This window comes from Ranitomeya imitator, chromosome 1 (assembly GCF_032444005.1).
Source record: "Ranitomeya imitator isolate aRanImi1 chromosome 1, aRanImi1.pri, whole genome shotgun sequence".
Taxonomy (NCBI): Eukaryota; Metazoa; Chordata; class Amphibia; order Anura; family Dendrobatidae; genus Ranitomeya; species Ranitomeya imitator.
In genome coordinates this window covers 704,486,328-704,503,679 of record NC_091282.1, presented here as the reverse complement: position 1 = coordinate 704,503,679, position 17,352 = coordinate 704,486,328, and the positions used below count along the sequence as shown (strand labels likewise).

General features: G+C 44.7%; 1 protein-coding gene across 1 annotated transcript in view; it reads right to left on the bottom strand.

Moving 5' to 3' along the window:
* Positions 1–17,352, bottom strand: part of LOC138643073 (inositol-trisphosphate 3-kinase A-like) — a 179,765-nt gene that overhangs the window by 19,923 nt on the left and 142,490 nt on the right. The window contains exon 3 of the mRNA XM_069731805.1: positions 16,028–16,241. Within this exon, the coding sequence (XP_069587906.1) occupies positions 16,028–16,241 (214 nt within the window). The remainder of the gene's footprint in view (positions 1–16,027; positions 16,242–17,352) is intronic.

Genomic DNA, 17,352 nt, shown 5'->3' with positions numbered 1-17,352 from the left:
CTATGCGGAGGTAGGGCATCAGACTTGGACTCTTCAAATACATCCTGAAAGTCCGACAAGAACTCTGGGATGTCAGAAGGAATGGATGACGAAATAGACAAAAATGGAACATCACCATGTACTCCCTGACAACCCCAGCTGGTTACCGACATAGAGTTCCAATCCAATACTGGATTATGGGTTTGTAGCCATGGCAACCCCAACATGACCACATCATGCAAATTATGCAGTACCAGAAAGCGAATAACTTCCTGATGTGCAGGAGCAATGCACATGGTCAGCTGGGCCCAGTACTGAGGCTTATTCTTGGCCAAAGGTGTAGCATCAATTCCTCTCAACGGAATAGGACACCGCAAAGGCTCCAAGAAAAATCCACAACGTTTAGCATAATCCAAATCCATCAGATTCAGGGCAGCGCCTGAATCCACAAACGCCATGACAGAATACGATGACAAAGAGCACATTAAGGTAATGGACAAAAGGAATTTGGACTGTACAGTACCAATAACGGCAGAGCTATCGAACCGCCTAGTGCGTTTAGGACAATTAGAAATAGCATGAGTAGAATCACCACAATAGAAACACAGTCTGTTCAGACGTCTGTGTTCTTGCCGTTCTACTTTAGTCATAGTCCTGTCGCACTGCATAGGCTCAGGTTTACTCTCAGACAATACCGCCAGATGGTGCACAGATTTACGCTCGCGCAAGCGACGACCGATCTGAATGGCCAAGGACATAGACTCATTCAAACCAGCAGGCATAGGAAATCCCACCATTACATCCTTAAGAGCTTCAGAGAGACCCTTTCTGAACAAAGCCGCTAGTGCAGATTCATTCCACAGAGTGAGTACTGACCACTTCCTAAATTTCTGACAATATACTTCTACATCATCCTGACCCTGGCATAAAGCCAGCAGATTTTTCTCAGCCTGATCCACTGAATTAGGCTCATCGTAAAGCAATCCCAGCGCCTGGAAAAATGCATCAACATTACTCAATGCAGAATCTCCTGGTGCAAGAGAAAACGCCCAGTCCTGTGGGTCGCCGCGCAAAAAAGAAATAATAATCAAAACCTGTTGAATAGGATTACCAGAAGAATGAGGTTTCAAGGCCAAAAATAGCTTACAATTATTTCTGAAGCTCAGGAATTTAGTTCTGTCACCAAAAAACAAATCAGGAATCGGAATTCTTGGTTCTAGCATCGATTTCTGATCAATAGTATCTTGAATCTTTTGTACATTTACAACGAGATTATCCATTGAGGAGCACAGAGCCTGAATATCCATGTCCACAGCTGTGTCCTGAAGCACTCTAATGTCTAGGGGAAAAAAAAGACTGAAGACAGAACTAAGAAAAAAAAATGCTGTCAGGATTTCTTTTTTCCCTCTATTGGGAATCATTGGTGTGGCTCCTTGTACTGTTATGGCTGGCAATCAGGCAACACAGCGTGCAGTAATCAGCGCACATACAGAGATCTGGCAATAACCAAAAACAATAGGACGAGCTCTGAGACGTGGAATCTCTGTAGACTGCAGTACCTGATCTATCCTCACACAACTATAAGCAGCAGTGGATTGCGCCTATCACTACCTATGCAACTCGGCACTGCCTGAGGAGCTGACTAGCCTGAAGATAGAAATACAAGCCTGACTTACCTCAGAGAAATACCCCAAAGGAATAGGCAGCCCCCCACATATAATGACTGTTAGCAAGATGAAAAGACAAACGTAGGAATGAAATAGATTCAGCAAAGTGAGGCCCGATATTCTAGACAGAGCGAGGATAGCAAAGAGAACTATGCAGTCTACAAAAAACCCTAAAACGAAAACCACGCAAAGGGGCAAAAAGACCCACCGTGCCGAACTAACAGCACGGCGGTGCACCCCTTTGCTTCTCAGAGCTTCCAGCAAAAGTTAATAGCAAGCTGGACAGAAAAAACAGAAAACAAACTAGAAGCACTTATCTAGCAGAGCAGCAGGCCCAAGGAAAGATGCAGTAGCTCAGATCCAACACTGGAACATTGACAAGGAGCAAGGAAGACAGACTCAGGTGGAGCTAAATAGCAAGGCAGCCAACGAGCTCACCAAAACACCTGAGGGAGGAAGCCCAGAGACTGCAATACCACTTGTGACCACAGAAGTGAATTCAGCCACAGAATTCACAACAGGTTCCTGTCCCAAGCAGTCAGGAGAGCATGCTGCAGAGGACGAAGGTGCAGTGGCACAAAAGGGACCGCTTCCATTGCGGCCACTATCTTTCCCAGTACCCTCATTGCAAACCGCATGGAACGAAGGGAAGATTGATGAAGTGCGCGAGCTCCTTGTTGAAGGACTAGGACTTTGTCTGGAGGGAGAATTACCAACCCCTGAGATGAGTCCAGGGTCATCCCTAGAAAGGATATCTGCTGGGTTGGGACAGGAAAGAATTTGCTTAAGTTTATCAGCCAGCCCCGGCGAGAAAGGGTATCGCAAGTGATGCGGACGGACACCGCGCATTCGTGGAAGGACGGACCTTTGATCAACAGATCTTCCATATAGGGCAGAATGATCACACCCTGAGAGTGCAAGACGGACATGACAGCCGCCATGACCGTTGTGAACACTCGGGGAGCCGTAGCAAGGCCGAAGGGCAAGGCCGTGAATTAGAAATGCTGATCGCGAATGGCGAAGAGCAGGAATCTCTGGTGAGGGGAAAAAATCAGAATATGCAAGTAAGCTTCTCGGATGTCAATTGAGGGCAAGAATTTCCCTTCTTTCAGAGAAGTGATAACTGAGCACAGAGATTCCATGCGGAAATGACAGACCTTGACAAACTTGTTTACAAGTTTGAGGTCTAGTATGGGTCTTACCTTTCTGTCCTTCTTTGGGACGATGAAAAGGTTTGAATAGAAACCCTGAAACCTTTCACTTTCTGGGATGGAGACAATGATGCCGTCAAGACGCAATGCGTCTATAGCCTGGGAAAAAGCCTTTGCCCTTGCCTCTGAGGAAGGAAAACGGGAGGGAAAGAAAAGAGATGGGTGACGCATAGCAAAATCGATCTTGTATCCGGACGACACCAGGTCTCTGACACACTCGTCGGAGATGACGGAAAGCCATACCTGACGAAACAGAAGTAAGCGGCTGACTACCCTGCTGGTGTTGACTGGATAGCACCAGTAGTCAGTGGGAGGAAAATCACTGAGACGTAGGTCCTTTAGGTCTCGACTGTTTGGGTCGAGATTTCCAATGCTGGTTAGGTCTGTACGATACCTGAGCTCCTCCATCTCTGTGTGGAGAACGCCCTGAGCCGGAAGTAGTGGTAGTGGACCAGCCTGGACTGGAGCGAAAAGAATGGAAACAGATTTGTTGTTCTCCCCGAAAGGGACGCCTAAGTCTCTGTTGGGGAAGAAATTTGCTCTTTCCTCCCGTAGCATCGGAAATAAGCTGATCCAGTTTCTCTCCAAATAAGCGGCTGCTTTGATAAGGAAGGGAAATGAGAGACTTCTTTGATGCAGAGTCCGCTTTCCATTCTCTGAACCATAATGCTCTTCTGATAGTGATGGCGTTGGCTGCTGACTTAGCAGCACAGCCGGACGCATGCAAAGATGCATGTACCAGGTAATCGCCTGCCCAAGAAATGTGACTGGCAAGGTGCGCCGCCTCTGGAGGAAGATTACTGCTCCGAAATGAATTAGCTAAGGTCTCCGACCAGAGGACCATAGCCTTAGCTACCTGTGCTGTGGCATAGGATGAATAAAGAGCTGAACCTGAGGCCTCAAAAACAGAGTGAGCCAAATTTTCTATCTGATGGTCTGTGGGATTTTTGATGGATGAGCCATCCGGCACAGACAGAAGGGTTTTGAGCCATCCGGCACAGACAATAGGGTTTTGAATGCTAGGCGGGATACCGGGGGATCTACTACTGGAGATTCAGCCCAATCTTTTTCAGATCACCTGAGAAAGGATACTTTGCTTCAAGAGGCCGTTGTCCTGTGAAGTGTTTATCCAGTCATTCCCTGTGCCGACTAACTATGGCCCGAAACTCAGGGTGAATAGCAAATGTCTTATGAGAGCGTTTAGTCCTCTTAAAGGACACGGTTTGATCCGGAGCACAGCCAGAATCTTCCTCAACCTTTAAGGTCTGGTTGACAGCCTCAGTCAGCGAATCCACCGTTTTCTTAAAATCTGGAGAATCCGGATCTAAGGAACCATCAGATTCACTCAGATTTGCGTTCGCTACTGATCTCCGAGAGGGAGAGTGAGAAACGAAGCTCTCAGACGACAAGGCACGTGTCTTCTCAGGACACATGCTATGGATCCGTTTTCTAGGCACCTGTAGGCTTCTAGAGTGCTTTTGGCCCCTGCTGACTGCTCCCGCGTTGGGGAGGATCCGTCTACATCAGTCTTGCGAATGCTCCGGTCCCCCGAAGGATCACGGAGGGATTCAATCACTTTGGCCAGAGAAGTCATGGATTGAGACAGTGAAGAAGCCCACTCACGAGGGCTATGTACACTGGGCTCGGTGGCGGCAAAGGGCTCCTGAGCACAGTTGGGGTCACAGGCATTGCAGAGCGGTAAACTCTGAGCCTTAGGAAACGCAGACTGGCAGAAGGAGCATGAAGTAAAAAAGATTGCCATAGTCTTGTTAGACTTTTAGATGCCTTAGGCTGGGACATGATGTACCCTTCTATGTGGCCCTATGATAATAGGGATTGCTGAAAAGGGTTACTCCTGAAAAGGGTTACAGCAGGGAGGAGGATGTATATAGCAGCGCTCCCTTACCCAGATCTGTGTCCCCTGCTCCTCCTGCGTGGCTCTCCAGCTGCTTAACCTCTGTGCTGTGAACACCTGCTGCCAGGATCCTGATGGCAGTCTGTGTATCCTGAGGCGGTCGTGGGGGAAGATGGCCGCTGAGAATATCAGAGGCGCTTCTCATTCAGTGTGAGAAGAGCCAGGAAAGGTGGGCGGAGCTTCCACAGTGAGTGATCACGTGGGCCAGGATTGGGGTTGCAGCCTAGTAAAGGGCCAAAGCCAGGAACTAAATTTGCGGCGCCGGCCAGCGCCAATGCAGGAATGAGCTGTATGTGTGCCCCGGCTGCCAGGATGGGCCCCCTTATCCAGCGCCGTCCCAGACCGTCTGTATGGAGCCCTCCAGCCCCGGCACTTATCCGGAGAAGCTGCCGGGTGGCAGGTAAGCCAGCGATATTAGCAGGTCTTCCTGCTGCTGCTGGTCTTGGACGGTAAAGGGATAAAGTGGTAACCCTCAATCCACGGTCCCTTTAATAGGGAGGTGGAGAGGGACCATCCGCCTTCTTGTACCATCCGCTTTAACAGTGGCGGTGCAGTGGGGGCTGGCAGCTCGGACGCCAAATAGGGGCCACTGTACATCCAAGGGGTTAAATCCCCTAGGATGGGACAGGGCTGAATGTCCAGCATTAGGCCTGGCTGCGGAAGAGGATACATGGAGGCAACATTCCATGTGCTCATCTGTTAAGGGTGCAGGAAGATAATAAATAATAATAATAATAATAAAGAGCTTTCGGTCCGAACAGCAGACCCGTGTGACTCCTATGGACACTAAGGCTAGGGTCACATTGCATTATGTGACCGCGTTTAACGGACTACGTTACACCGCGGCATAACGCGGTGTAACGTAGTCCGTTAACGCCGCTATAGCCTGTAATGGCGAACGCATCGCTAGCGCACGCCCACATTGGGCGTGCGCTAGCAATGTGCCGTCATTTGAGTGACGGCCCACGAACGCTGCTTGCAGCGTTCGCGGTCCGTTCCTCGCTAGCGCAGATCAGGGATCTGCACTAGCGGGATTGACTAACGTGATCCCTTTTGGGACACTGCGTTAGCGCAGTCCGTAGCGCTATGCGCTAAACGGACTGCCCTAACGCAATGTGACCCTAGCCTAAGCAAGAACTGGTTCTCCTGGAGCCAGCACGAGGGTGTACACTGCAGAGGAGGAGCTAACTTTTTTATGTTAAGTTAGTGTCAGCCTCCTGGTGGCAGCAGCATAACACCCATGGTCTGTTTTCTCCAATGAGGCGAAGGAGAAATAATATATTTACAAACACATCATATCAGGAGTGGCGGTAGTACCCATGGCCCCATAGATAGCTTTCGAGACTTAGTTTGGTTTCCGAAATCTGTGATTCAAGGACTGTTCTCACATCGGAAGACCAAGCCCGTCTTCTGGGTCTCTCGACTTGATCCAATAGCTTCATAGACATATAGGTATATAAAGAATTCCCCTCAGGTCTGAAGACCAGTGGTTAGTCAGGTTCTTCAAATTTGAGCACAGTTCATGTACAAGAACTGTGTGAAACTGGCCTAACTGCAAGTCCTGACGAAAAAATATTTTATATTTTGAAAAATACTCTAAAATTTCCAAGTATCTGAATTTATTGCAAAACATTTGTGTAAGCCCACTCACATCGACCAGCAGAATAATTAACCAAGCTACGAGTAAGTCACCAGTAGTTAGCCAGTTTCCTAGTAGGTCAACAGATATAACAATATAATTAATTTCAACTACTCAAAGATTCTGGAAATTAAATATTTTAACCCCTTAGTGACAGCCAATTTGGTACTTAGTGACCAAGCCAATTTTTACAAATCTGACCACTGTCACTTTATGAGGTTATAACTCTGGAACACTTCAATGAATCCCATTGATTCTGAAACTGTTTTTTCATGACATGTACTTCGTGTTAGTGGTAAAATGTCTTCGATATAACTTGTGTTTATTTATGAAAAAAACGGAAATTTGACAAAAATTTTCAAACTTTTAATTTTTGTACACTTAAATCAGAGAGTGGTGTCCCACAAAATAGTTATTAAATAACATTTCCCACGTCTCAAATTTACATCAGCACAATTTTGGAAAAATAATTTTTTTTGCTTGGACGTTACAAGGGTTAAAAGTTGACCAGCGATTTCTCATTTTTCCAACAGAATTTACAAAACCAGTTTTTTAGGGACCACCTCACATTTGAAGTGAGTTTGGGGGGTCAATATAACAGAAAATACCCAAAAGTGACACCATTGTAAAAACTGCACCACTCAAGGTCAACAAAACCACATTCAAGAAGTTCATTAACCCTTCAGGTGCTTCACGAGAACTAAAGCAATGTGGAAGGAAAAAATGAGCATTTTACATTTTTCACAAAAAAATTACTTTGGAACTAATTTTTTTCATTTTCACCAGGGTATCATGAGCAAATGGATGACAAAACGTGTTGTTCAATTTTTCCTGAGTACGCAAATGCCCCGTATGTGGGGGAAAGCCACTGTTTGGGCGCATGGCAGGGCTCAAGGTGAGGGAGCACCGTTTGACTTTTTGAAAGCAAAACTGGCTGCATTCAATGGTGGTTCCATGTCGCATTTGGAGACCCCCTGATAAACCTAAACAGTAGAAACCCCCCAAATCTGACTCCAACCCTATCCCCAATACACCCTTAACCCTAATCCCAATCCTAACCATAACCCTAACCCCAACCCTAACCACAAACCTAACCCTAACACACAACTAATCCTATTTCCAACCCTAACCGTAATATCAACCACAACCCTAATCCTAGCCCAACCCTAAATTTAGACCAACCCTAACTTTAGCCGAACCCTAACTTAACCCCAACCCTAACTTTAGCCCAACTCTAACCCTAGCCCAAACCTAACCCTAACCTAACCGTAACTTTAGCTCAACCCTAACTTTAGCCTAACTCTAACCTTAATGGAAAAATGGAAATAATTTTTTTATTTTATTATTTTTACCTAACTAAGAGGGTGATAAAGGGGGGTTCGATTTACTATTTTTTTTATTTCGATCACTGTGAAAGGGTCTATAACAGTGATCAAAATTAACCAATAGGAAAAATTTCCTACTGTTGCCGGTCGGCAGATCTTGGCAGGCGCACTGCGCGTGCACTCGCCACTTTCTCCCCGAAGAAGACACTGCGATGTTGGGGGGTGGGGAATCAGGGGACCCCATTTCTCTCTCCTCTGATGTGTAATGACATCAGAGGAGAGAGAAATTAAATGGGAAATCAGACTTTTTTTTGGCGGTCGCTCTTATTCCGTTAATTTCTCAGGTAGCCGAGACCCCTGAGAAATTCTGACTCTGAGGGGCACTATACACTTATTTCTCAGCGCCGGTAAAAAGCGGCGCTGAGACATAAATATCCGTTAAAAGGCGTATCAGCAATCGTTAAGGGGTTAATTCAGGTATGTGGAAACATAATAAACGATTAAATATTTGTGTATCCTGGAGGCTGACATGTAGTAATAATTAGAAATTGCTCAGGGTATTTGGTTTCTATGGTAACCTTAGAATTGGAATTCGTAAAGTCCAGTCGTTCACCAGGGTCCACTTCCCCGGGGTCCAAATTATTTGTGCCTGTGTACCTAAGATTGCAGGTTTTACAGTAATTTCATGACTCCATCCTAAGTGGTCATCTTGGAGGCTACTGCTACACGGAAATCCGTTGTTGGACTTTTTTGGTGGCCGTCAATGCATAATGATATTAAAAATGTTGTATCTGCTTGTGAAGTCTTGCGCACATGCCAAAGTCAGTCATAGCCGGCCGGTTGGAAAATTGGTTCTTTTGCTAATTCCAGAAAGACCATGGACTCATTTGTCCATGGATTTCATTACAGATTTTCCTCTGCCTGATGGGAAAACTGCTGTCTGGATGGTAGTTGATCGATTCAGCAAACAAGCTCATTTTGTTCCTTTGTCAGGATTGCCTAATGCAGAGACACTCTCCAGGTTGTTTATTTCTCATATGGTAAGGTTACATGGAATCGCTTTCAACATTGTGTCTGATAGGGGAATACAATTTGTCTCTAAATTTTGGAGAGCTTTTTGCAGTAAACTAGGGATTGACTTGTCGTTTTCACCTGCTTATCATCCTGAAACCAATGGACAGACTGAGATGACAAATCAATCTTTGAAACAAATCTGAAGGTGTTTTGTGGCAGCTCTACAGGAGGACTGGTCTTTGTTTTTACCTCTTGCTGAGTTTGCTTTTAACAGTCGAGTAAATCAGTCTACCGGAACCTCACCGTTCTTCTGTAATTATGGTTTTCATCCCCATTTTGGTGAATTTTCTAGGATTAGTTCTGAATGCCCTGGGGTGGAGGTCGCCGTACAGAGACTGGAGGGAGGTTCAAATGAATATTGGGACTGTTCAGACTCGCCAAAAACGGAAGGCCGATAGAAGATGCTCAGTGGGTCCTGATTTTAAAGGGAATCTGTCAGTAGGATTGTGCACAGAAACCTACAGACAGTGCCAGGTAGGCACCATTATACTGATTAAAATGATACCTTGGTTAATAAAATCCATCTTGTGGTTGTTATGTAATCATTATTTTCAGTTTTGAGTTAATGATATGTCCGTGCTGCGGGGCAGCCTTTGGGGGGAGAGGGTCTTCAAGTGGTGCTCTGATTAACTATTCACCAGTATGGCTTTTGGCAGGTCCCTCACTGACCTGCCCCCTGCTTTACATAATGAATATTCTATATATAGCTTTAAAAAAAAAAAGTTCTGCAGTCAGGTGCCGGCGGTGGCGCTTGCGCTGCAGCATAATCGCATGTGTAATGTGCATATAATTACGTTTTTTACGTAATCCTGATATTCATTAAAAACAAAAAAATCAAAATGGCGCTGGCCGCACCTGCGCAGTAGCACCTATTGGTGATCCGATAGCTGCTACTGCAGAGGTGCCATCTTAAAGGAGGACATTTTTTTTCTCTAGGAAGATGGTGCCATTGGCGCTTGCACAATAGCAGCTATCGATGATTGCTGATAGCTGCTACTGCGCAGGCGCAGCCAGCGCCTTTTTCAAACAGATTACTTTTTTTAATGAATATCAGGATTACATAAAAAACTTAATTTTCTACACATTACACACAAAACTGAAAATAAAGATTAAACAACAACCACAAGACTGATTTCATCAACCAATGTATCATTTTAATCAGTATAACGGAGTCGACCTGATATAAAATCTTGTTTTACTCAGCACCTTGTAGTAACATTAATTAATTAAAAAAAACATGTTTTTACCATTTCATTCATGTAACAGAAAACCTGAACTTTCAAAATAAAAGGTAATTTGGAATGGTCTTAATGAAATATTGCATTTAGGTCAAATTAGGTAACAACCCTACGAAGTGAAGCTATGTCAACGATAAGTGCACACGTCTTACCACAGAGGCAATTATCGTTAATGTGTTATTACAAGAAGTCATATAGGAAAATCATTATATCTTGTTTCATCGTCATAAAATATATTGTTACAGAGTAATTCTGGGTGTTACCCGTCTACACCCAGTCTACCAACAGCTAATCATCAGACTGAATCATTTTCTTATTGGTTCAGCTGTATAATCAATGGCCAAACAAGGTCTGGCAACTATCTTGTAAAGCAGGCCATATATACAGTATATATACTGTATATTGGATAGCTGTTGGCTAAATAAGTGTTCAGCAGAGAGCTAGCATTCCTCACTCTCCATCAATCATGTATTCATGTATCTTCAATGGAGAAGAGAAAACCTCTGTCAGAATCCTCTGGCGGTGGCTTTTTACCCATGAAATTTACAGGATTGGCTGGTGAAATTCCAATGGCCAGGTCCTTCTCTCCCGTGACATCATCTGTTCGGGGAGAGTAGGGCCACCGTCATACAGATCAGATGGGCGAGACCGGCGGCAATTTCTACCAATTAAATTCTCTGGTAAATAAAATTATAGGTAGTCTCTGATTGAGCCACCAAAATTCTTCCATTGGAAAAATATACACTATATATATGTATTATATGAAGTGAACAGAATAGGAAGTCCTCCATGTGGATTGTGGATGGTTGAGATGTGGAATTCATAGTTCCTTGGTTCTTTGTCCGCACATGACCATTGGTTCACTACTTTCTGTTGTACAATTAAGTACTAACTCGCTTTTGAAATTAGTTTTGGTAATGTGCCCTTCCTCTATATTTTTTGTGGCTTTTTTTCTCTTCATCCACGGTGGGTTTTGTTCTTTTTTTTTTTGTTTAAAGGGCCACTGTCACCCCCTCCAGCCGTTATAAACTAAAAGAGCCACCTTGTGAAGCAGTAATGCTGCATTCTAACAAGGTGGCTCTTTTAGTTTTTGGTTCATGTATTCCCAAAATAAAGCGTTTTATAACTTCTCCAAAATACCTGTCTTTATCCAGGGAGGCAGGTCCTCACCCCCCTGCTTGAACCGCCACTCTGCCGTCACTCAAATCTTCAGGGGCTCTGGGCGCCGCCCCCTCCGCTCTGTTTACACTTGAATTCTGGCGCCTGCGCTGTGTTGGACTGTCTAGAGCAGACGCAGTAAGCTCTGGCCATCTGACATCCCAGACAGGCTTGCAGACTGCGCCTATGCGGTCACCCACCTTGGTAATCCCAGCCCCGCAGTGCGTTATGCATTATGCACAGTGCGGGGCTGGGATTCCTGGGCATGCGCACTGCGTGTGTCAGCGGGGGGACCTGGGTGAGTGGCTGCAATCAGTGACCACAGCCATGTACCCTACGGATGGACAACGCTTTATCCTTCACAAAGAGGTCAAGACATTCTAAGTGGAAAACCCCAGATGGCTGCAGTGTCCGCCAACAATGGCTGATGATGTAGACGGACAAGATACACCAAAATAGGGTACCAAAGCAACAGGCAGAAACGTTTCACAGGGCAGGGTCAGGGTAGACAATGTTCTTTCACAATGAAGGTGGTCACAAGACTGCGCCTGTGCGGCCACCCACCTTGGTAATCCCAGCCCCGCCGTGTGTTATGCATTATGCATAGTGCGGGGCTGGGATTCCTGGGCATGCGCACTATGTGTGTCAGCCACTCACCCAGGTCCCCCCCCCCCCCCCCCCCCCCCTGACACACGCAGTGCGCATGCCCAAGAATCCCAGCCCCGCACTGTGCATAGTGCATAACACACTGCGGGGCAGGGATTACCAAGGTGGGTGGCCGCACTGCCCGCACAGGCGCAGTCTGCAAGCCTGGCTGGGACGTCAGATTGCCAGAGCTTACTGCGCCTGCACGAGATAGTCCAACACAGCGCAGGCGCCAGAATTCGAGCGAAAACAGCGCGGAGGGGGCCCTGAGCCCCTGAAGATTTGAGTGACGGCAGTGTGGCGGTTCAAGCAGGGGGGTGAGGACCCGCCTCCATGGATAAAGACAGGTATTTTGGAGAAGTTATAAAACGCTTTATTTTGGGAATACATGAACCAAAAACCAAAAGCCACCTTGTTAGAATGCAGCATTACTCGCTCGTCCGTATTCCTCTCTAGTGTGATGCCGGCCTTATAGTGACGTCCGTTGTGCCAAAATTTCAGACTTTAATAATAGGCAAAATAGGTTCCCCCAACTTTATTTTGTTATTTAAGAAAAAGCAACAAAGCTTAATCAAGAGCGGAGCTGAAACGGAGATTTCCTTTACTGTGTACTGCCATACTTCCCATTTCTCATGAAAAATCACCCACTAACTTTAGAAGAAAAAAAACTCTCCGAGACTAAAGAGAAAGCAAAAGTATCTCATGAAACTAAAACATGATGAGTTTGGTTTTCTTTTCTTAGACCTCACCATAAACGCTGGGGCTCAAGTGATTATTGTCTATGGGAAGATGTTCAAGTAATGATTTGAGACATTTTCTTTTAGCCCTTTGTGTTATCTGAGCATGCTCATGTGCTAACAGACTGTTTTTGGCATGCTCGAAAAATATGTTTGAGTCCCTGCGCCAGAATGTGTTGCTGCTGTTCGACAGCTGCAAAGTATGCAGGGATTACCTGTTTGTTAGCCAATCCATGCATCTGTAGCGGCTGTCAAACAACCGCGAGACATACAGCTGCGGGGACTCAAGCATATTTTTAGAGTACGCCGAAGGTACTCGCTTAGCATGCTCAGACAACACCTTATCCCAGCATGTTCGCTCAGTACCGCTAGCCATGTCCATGCAATAAATGAACAGACAACCCAAGGTCAGTGGGAACTAGGCAATGTTTTATTTCCCTTGTGGTGGCTCCGTAGGATGAATAAAAAAAATGGTGTTCCCCTGTGGATTACAGTTGATCACTGGGGGTCTCAGCCATAGGTCACCCTATGTTTGCCCAATCGCTGGAGGGCCGTTCTTGAAGACAACCTTTCCAGAACCAAGCATGTGACAACTCTCATGCAGCATATTAGAGTTGTTGTCCAGTTAAAGGAGTTATCCATGTCCGAGATATACAATTCTATACACCTTACTAATACACTTCTGTTTAGAAGAGCAAGACCAATGTTTCCGTTTCATCCTTCATGCCAGGTCCTGGCTCCTCCACTTCCAGTCCCAGAGGGAACTTCCTATATCAGCAGGTCATCAGAGCCGGGTGTGAATTGGGTCTGACTGCCTGGTCCTGGTTTATTTCAATAGTTAAAAGGGTTGTCCAATTTTTACTTAAATACGTACATGTAATTGTGGCTAAAAATAATTTTTGCAACTGGGTTTCATAAAAAAGTGTAGCATGGTTTGGCATTTACAGGCTCTTTGTTTCATTGAAAATGTAACATAGATGTGGTCTGTAATCATAAATCAGTTGAGAGGATCTCCAAAAAAAAAAACAGTTAAAGGAGTTACAAACTCCCTACTAAACCGTCATAGCAGGCAGACTTAAGGATTCTCAGTTGACTCATTCTGCAGCCAGCAATGGACAGTGCAACACAGAGGTTAAAGAAGGCAAATAGTGCAAAATTTTGAAGGAAACCCAAATACAAAAATTAATTTTAACTCCGATTAAATGTACTTAACAAAAAAAAACTGCACAACACCTTCATCAAGCAAATAACTTTTCTGATGCACAGATAAAGAAGGGGTTGGCTTGGTTATTGCGATTAGTCAACTAGCCCTCCTCAGAGAAAGCTACCGGGACTAACAGTGAAATGAGGACCTCAGTGGAGCTTTGTCAACAGAAGTACATTAGTGTCATAGATATGCCTGAAGAACACATCTAATACATTCTTTTAAAACCTGATAACCGCTTTAATTAATATTTACTGACAATATCTTGAATAATGGTATGTAAAAAAAGTTGTGAGTGTATGTATGTGTGTGTGTGTGTGTGTGTATATATATATATATATATATATATATATATATATATATACACATATAAAAAGCCAAAGTATATATAAAGCTAAAGTACATGAGATAGGCACCTATCTCGGATCCAGGCTTTGTTGTCCACATCCCATTTTGCTAAACTCTTTTGTAATCAACGTTGGGCTTGGCAGATGGCCTGGCGTGATCTCATATGATCATGTGCCTTTGCCTAAATAAGCCCTACAACTGTGTCTTGGTATTCAGACTTTCCAATTACTCCGGAGTTTTGTCCACTACCTGTTCCCGATCTTCTAGAACCACTGCTACGTGTCCGCCGGTGACTTCCAGGACGTCCCCTATTCGCCTGCAGCTTTCAGGACCTCTGCTACCTGTTTGTGGCTTCCAGGACCTCCGCTAACTGTCTGCAGTCTCTAGAACCTCTGCTATCTGTCTGCAGTCTTCAAGACCTCTGCTACCTGTTTCGAGACTCCCGTCTGTCTGCGGTTTCCTGTGTACCCACCCGGACTTTGAGGATCCACCTCAACTAGTGAGCCTAGTAGAATACCAAGACCATGTATCCCAAAGACGCAACATTGTTGCCATGCTGTGTATTGGTAGTCAGACTTTCTAAATACTTCGAAGTTCTGTCTTCTACCTGTTCCTGGTCTTCCAGGTTCTCTACTACATGTTCACCTGCAGCTTCCAGGATGTCTTCTGTCTGCCTGCAGTTTCCTTTACCTCTGTTACCTGTTCCCAGTCTTCCAGGATCTTTGATACGTGTTCACCTGCAGCTTCCAGGACGTCTCCTGTTTGCCTCCAGCTTCTTTTACCTCTGCTACATGTTTCCCTTGTACCTGAACTGCCTGCTGCACCAACACCTTTGTGCCCACCCACACCTTAGGCTTTGAGGATCCACGTCACTTATGAGAACAACAATACGATTTGCATACTTTGCCATATTGTCATGGGATTACTGCAACAGAGAGTAGCCAGAAACCCGCAGCGTCTGATTGCTCCTACTCCTGCTCTGAAAAGAAGCATTTCACCTTCTTTTTAATAGGTGTTATTTTCTTTTTGAGGTACAGGAGTTAATTGGCCATCTTGAGAGCTCTGGGAGTCTGAGCTCTCAGCTGAGCTCAGTTAGCCACTCCTATATATCTATATATTCTGGGTCCTAAAACACATCGTTAGAGCTAGCTTATGCTGCATGGCTTGGAGGATAGTTGTATGGTGGTTATATGAGGAGTTTGGTGGATTTATCTGTGACTATTGCCTGGGTTTGTAAGCGTAATAATTCCTTTTCCTTCTCCTATTTTGTTTTTTCCCCATCCTCCACTCCCCGATGTATTCCTCTGTTATATGTGAGTCAATATTTGTGTGCCTGGTATTTTCAGTTGCCCTTGCTTGTGTTGCCTTGTTCGTCTGGTTGGTGTACTGCGGTGCACAACTGCTCCCCTCTTCCCTAGGTGGGAAGAAAACCCGAAAACTGAGTCGTGACACATATCCTGTCTAGATGTTTCTGACCTCGTTGTCTGGCACATGACCGAATATATGCCACATGCAACTCACATGCTTGCAGTCACGCACCCGCCCGCTCACAGAGAGATGGCAGACTTGAACTACAAACCTGGACAACTCCTTTAAGGTACAGATCAATATGTTCTTGCTAAGAAAATATGCTAAATCTCTAAATCCGCCAAAAGTAAATAAAACTTGGCCACGACTTGCCCCTTTCCCCTCAGTACAGTTACCATGGTAATCCTGCCTAGAGCAGATAAAATATGGCCTTGATGCACATTGTTCAGTAACTGTTGTAGTCAGTAAAATGTCACTGTGTGGGCAGGGAAAGGATACAGAAAAGAAGAAGCTGATATTTACAACGTAATAAAATAAAAACGATATACGAGAACATGTACATTTAATTTTCACACCCACCTGACGCCAATCTTACAGTCCATGACACAAGGCTCGTCGAAGTTGTTAAGAAGGTCGTCCAGTTGGATGTAACTTTCCCCATCTCTTTCTGTCACCCCGTGGAAAGTGGGAACGCAGGAGGCCAGAGGGTCTGTCATCAGGAGTTCAAAGCAATTTTTCTCATTTTCTGAGTAACGTTTTAAAATCGTCCCCCCGGCGGCCGCTTTAAAGCTTCCTACAAAATACAAATTGCAGACAGGATTAGTATAAAGTGATCAGATCTGAATAAAAAATTATTAAGTCAAAAAATCGTTCTTCTACATTGTCCAAAATCGCACACAAAAAAAAGTCCAGTTGTGCCCAACAAACGCTAACTGGTTTTATCTTTCTACAGGAGAGAGGAGGAGATGCCGCAATAATATAAGTATACGAGGGAATTGCTATATAATAAAGCCTATGCAATCTGACAGCAGTATAATGTAGGATCAGAGACCCTAATTTCAGCTTTTTGTTACTAAATGGGCTGCGTTGGTGCAGTTTTGATAAAATTCTGGTTTTATTTGCTGCAGATCTACCAGTTCTCTGAATGCTGAGCTCTGTATAACCCCGCCCACATCACTGATTGGCAGCTTTCGGTGTATACTGTGCATAGGCAGAAAACTGCCAATCAGTGGTGGGGGTGGGGTGACAAAGAGCAGGAGGATGGCTTTTCATGAGAAAACTAGTGATAAGCTCCTACTGATAAAACACTGATAATATTACTACAACATGCAGCCCAGTAAGTGACACATCCCTGGAAACAGGATCTCTGCTCTCAGATCAATTATAATTTCTCACATACCTGCAAATTATTATGCAACTCTTTGGTGACAAAAGGGACACTTCTGATATAATTAACGAATTGCTATTCTAAAGCTTCAAGTACATTCGTAAAACTAACTCCAAAAGTCGAGTTTCACTAAAATAAACACTAAACTTGGTAAAAAATTATAAAAATAGGCTGTTTTCACACATCCAAGTTTCACGGTCTGTGTATGGACCACATTTTCTAGATCGGCAATGAGTCTTCTTAGTCGAACTCAACTTTCTAATGTTCTGTTTAGCTCCGATCAGGTGGTCCACGGTGACTCCAGGAATACGTTTGCCATTTTAGAATAATTTTTTTTTCATGTTGTCGAACTATACAGTGGATTTATCTCCTGCCCATCTGAATCATTTTTGGCCATGAAGCAACCGGAGGGCATACTTTAGCTAAGAGAGAGGGCTTTCTCTTTCACTAGAAACACAAAAGAGGGGGGATGCACCTGCTGCAGCTGGTTGTTTCTCAGCCAGACACAGGATTTTTA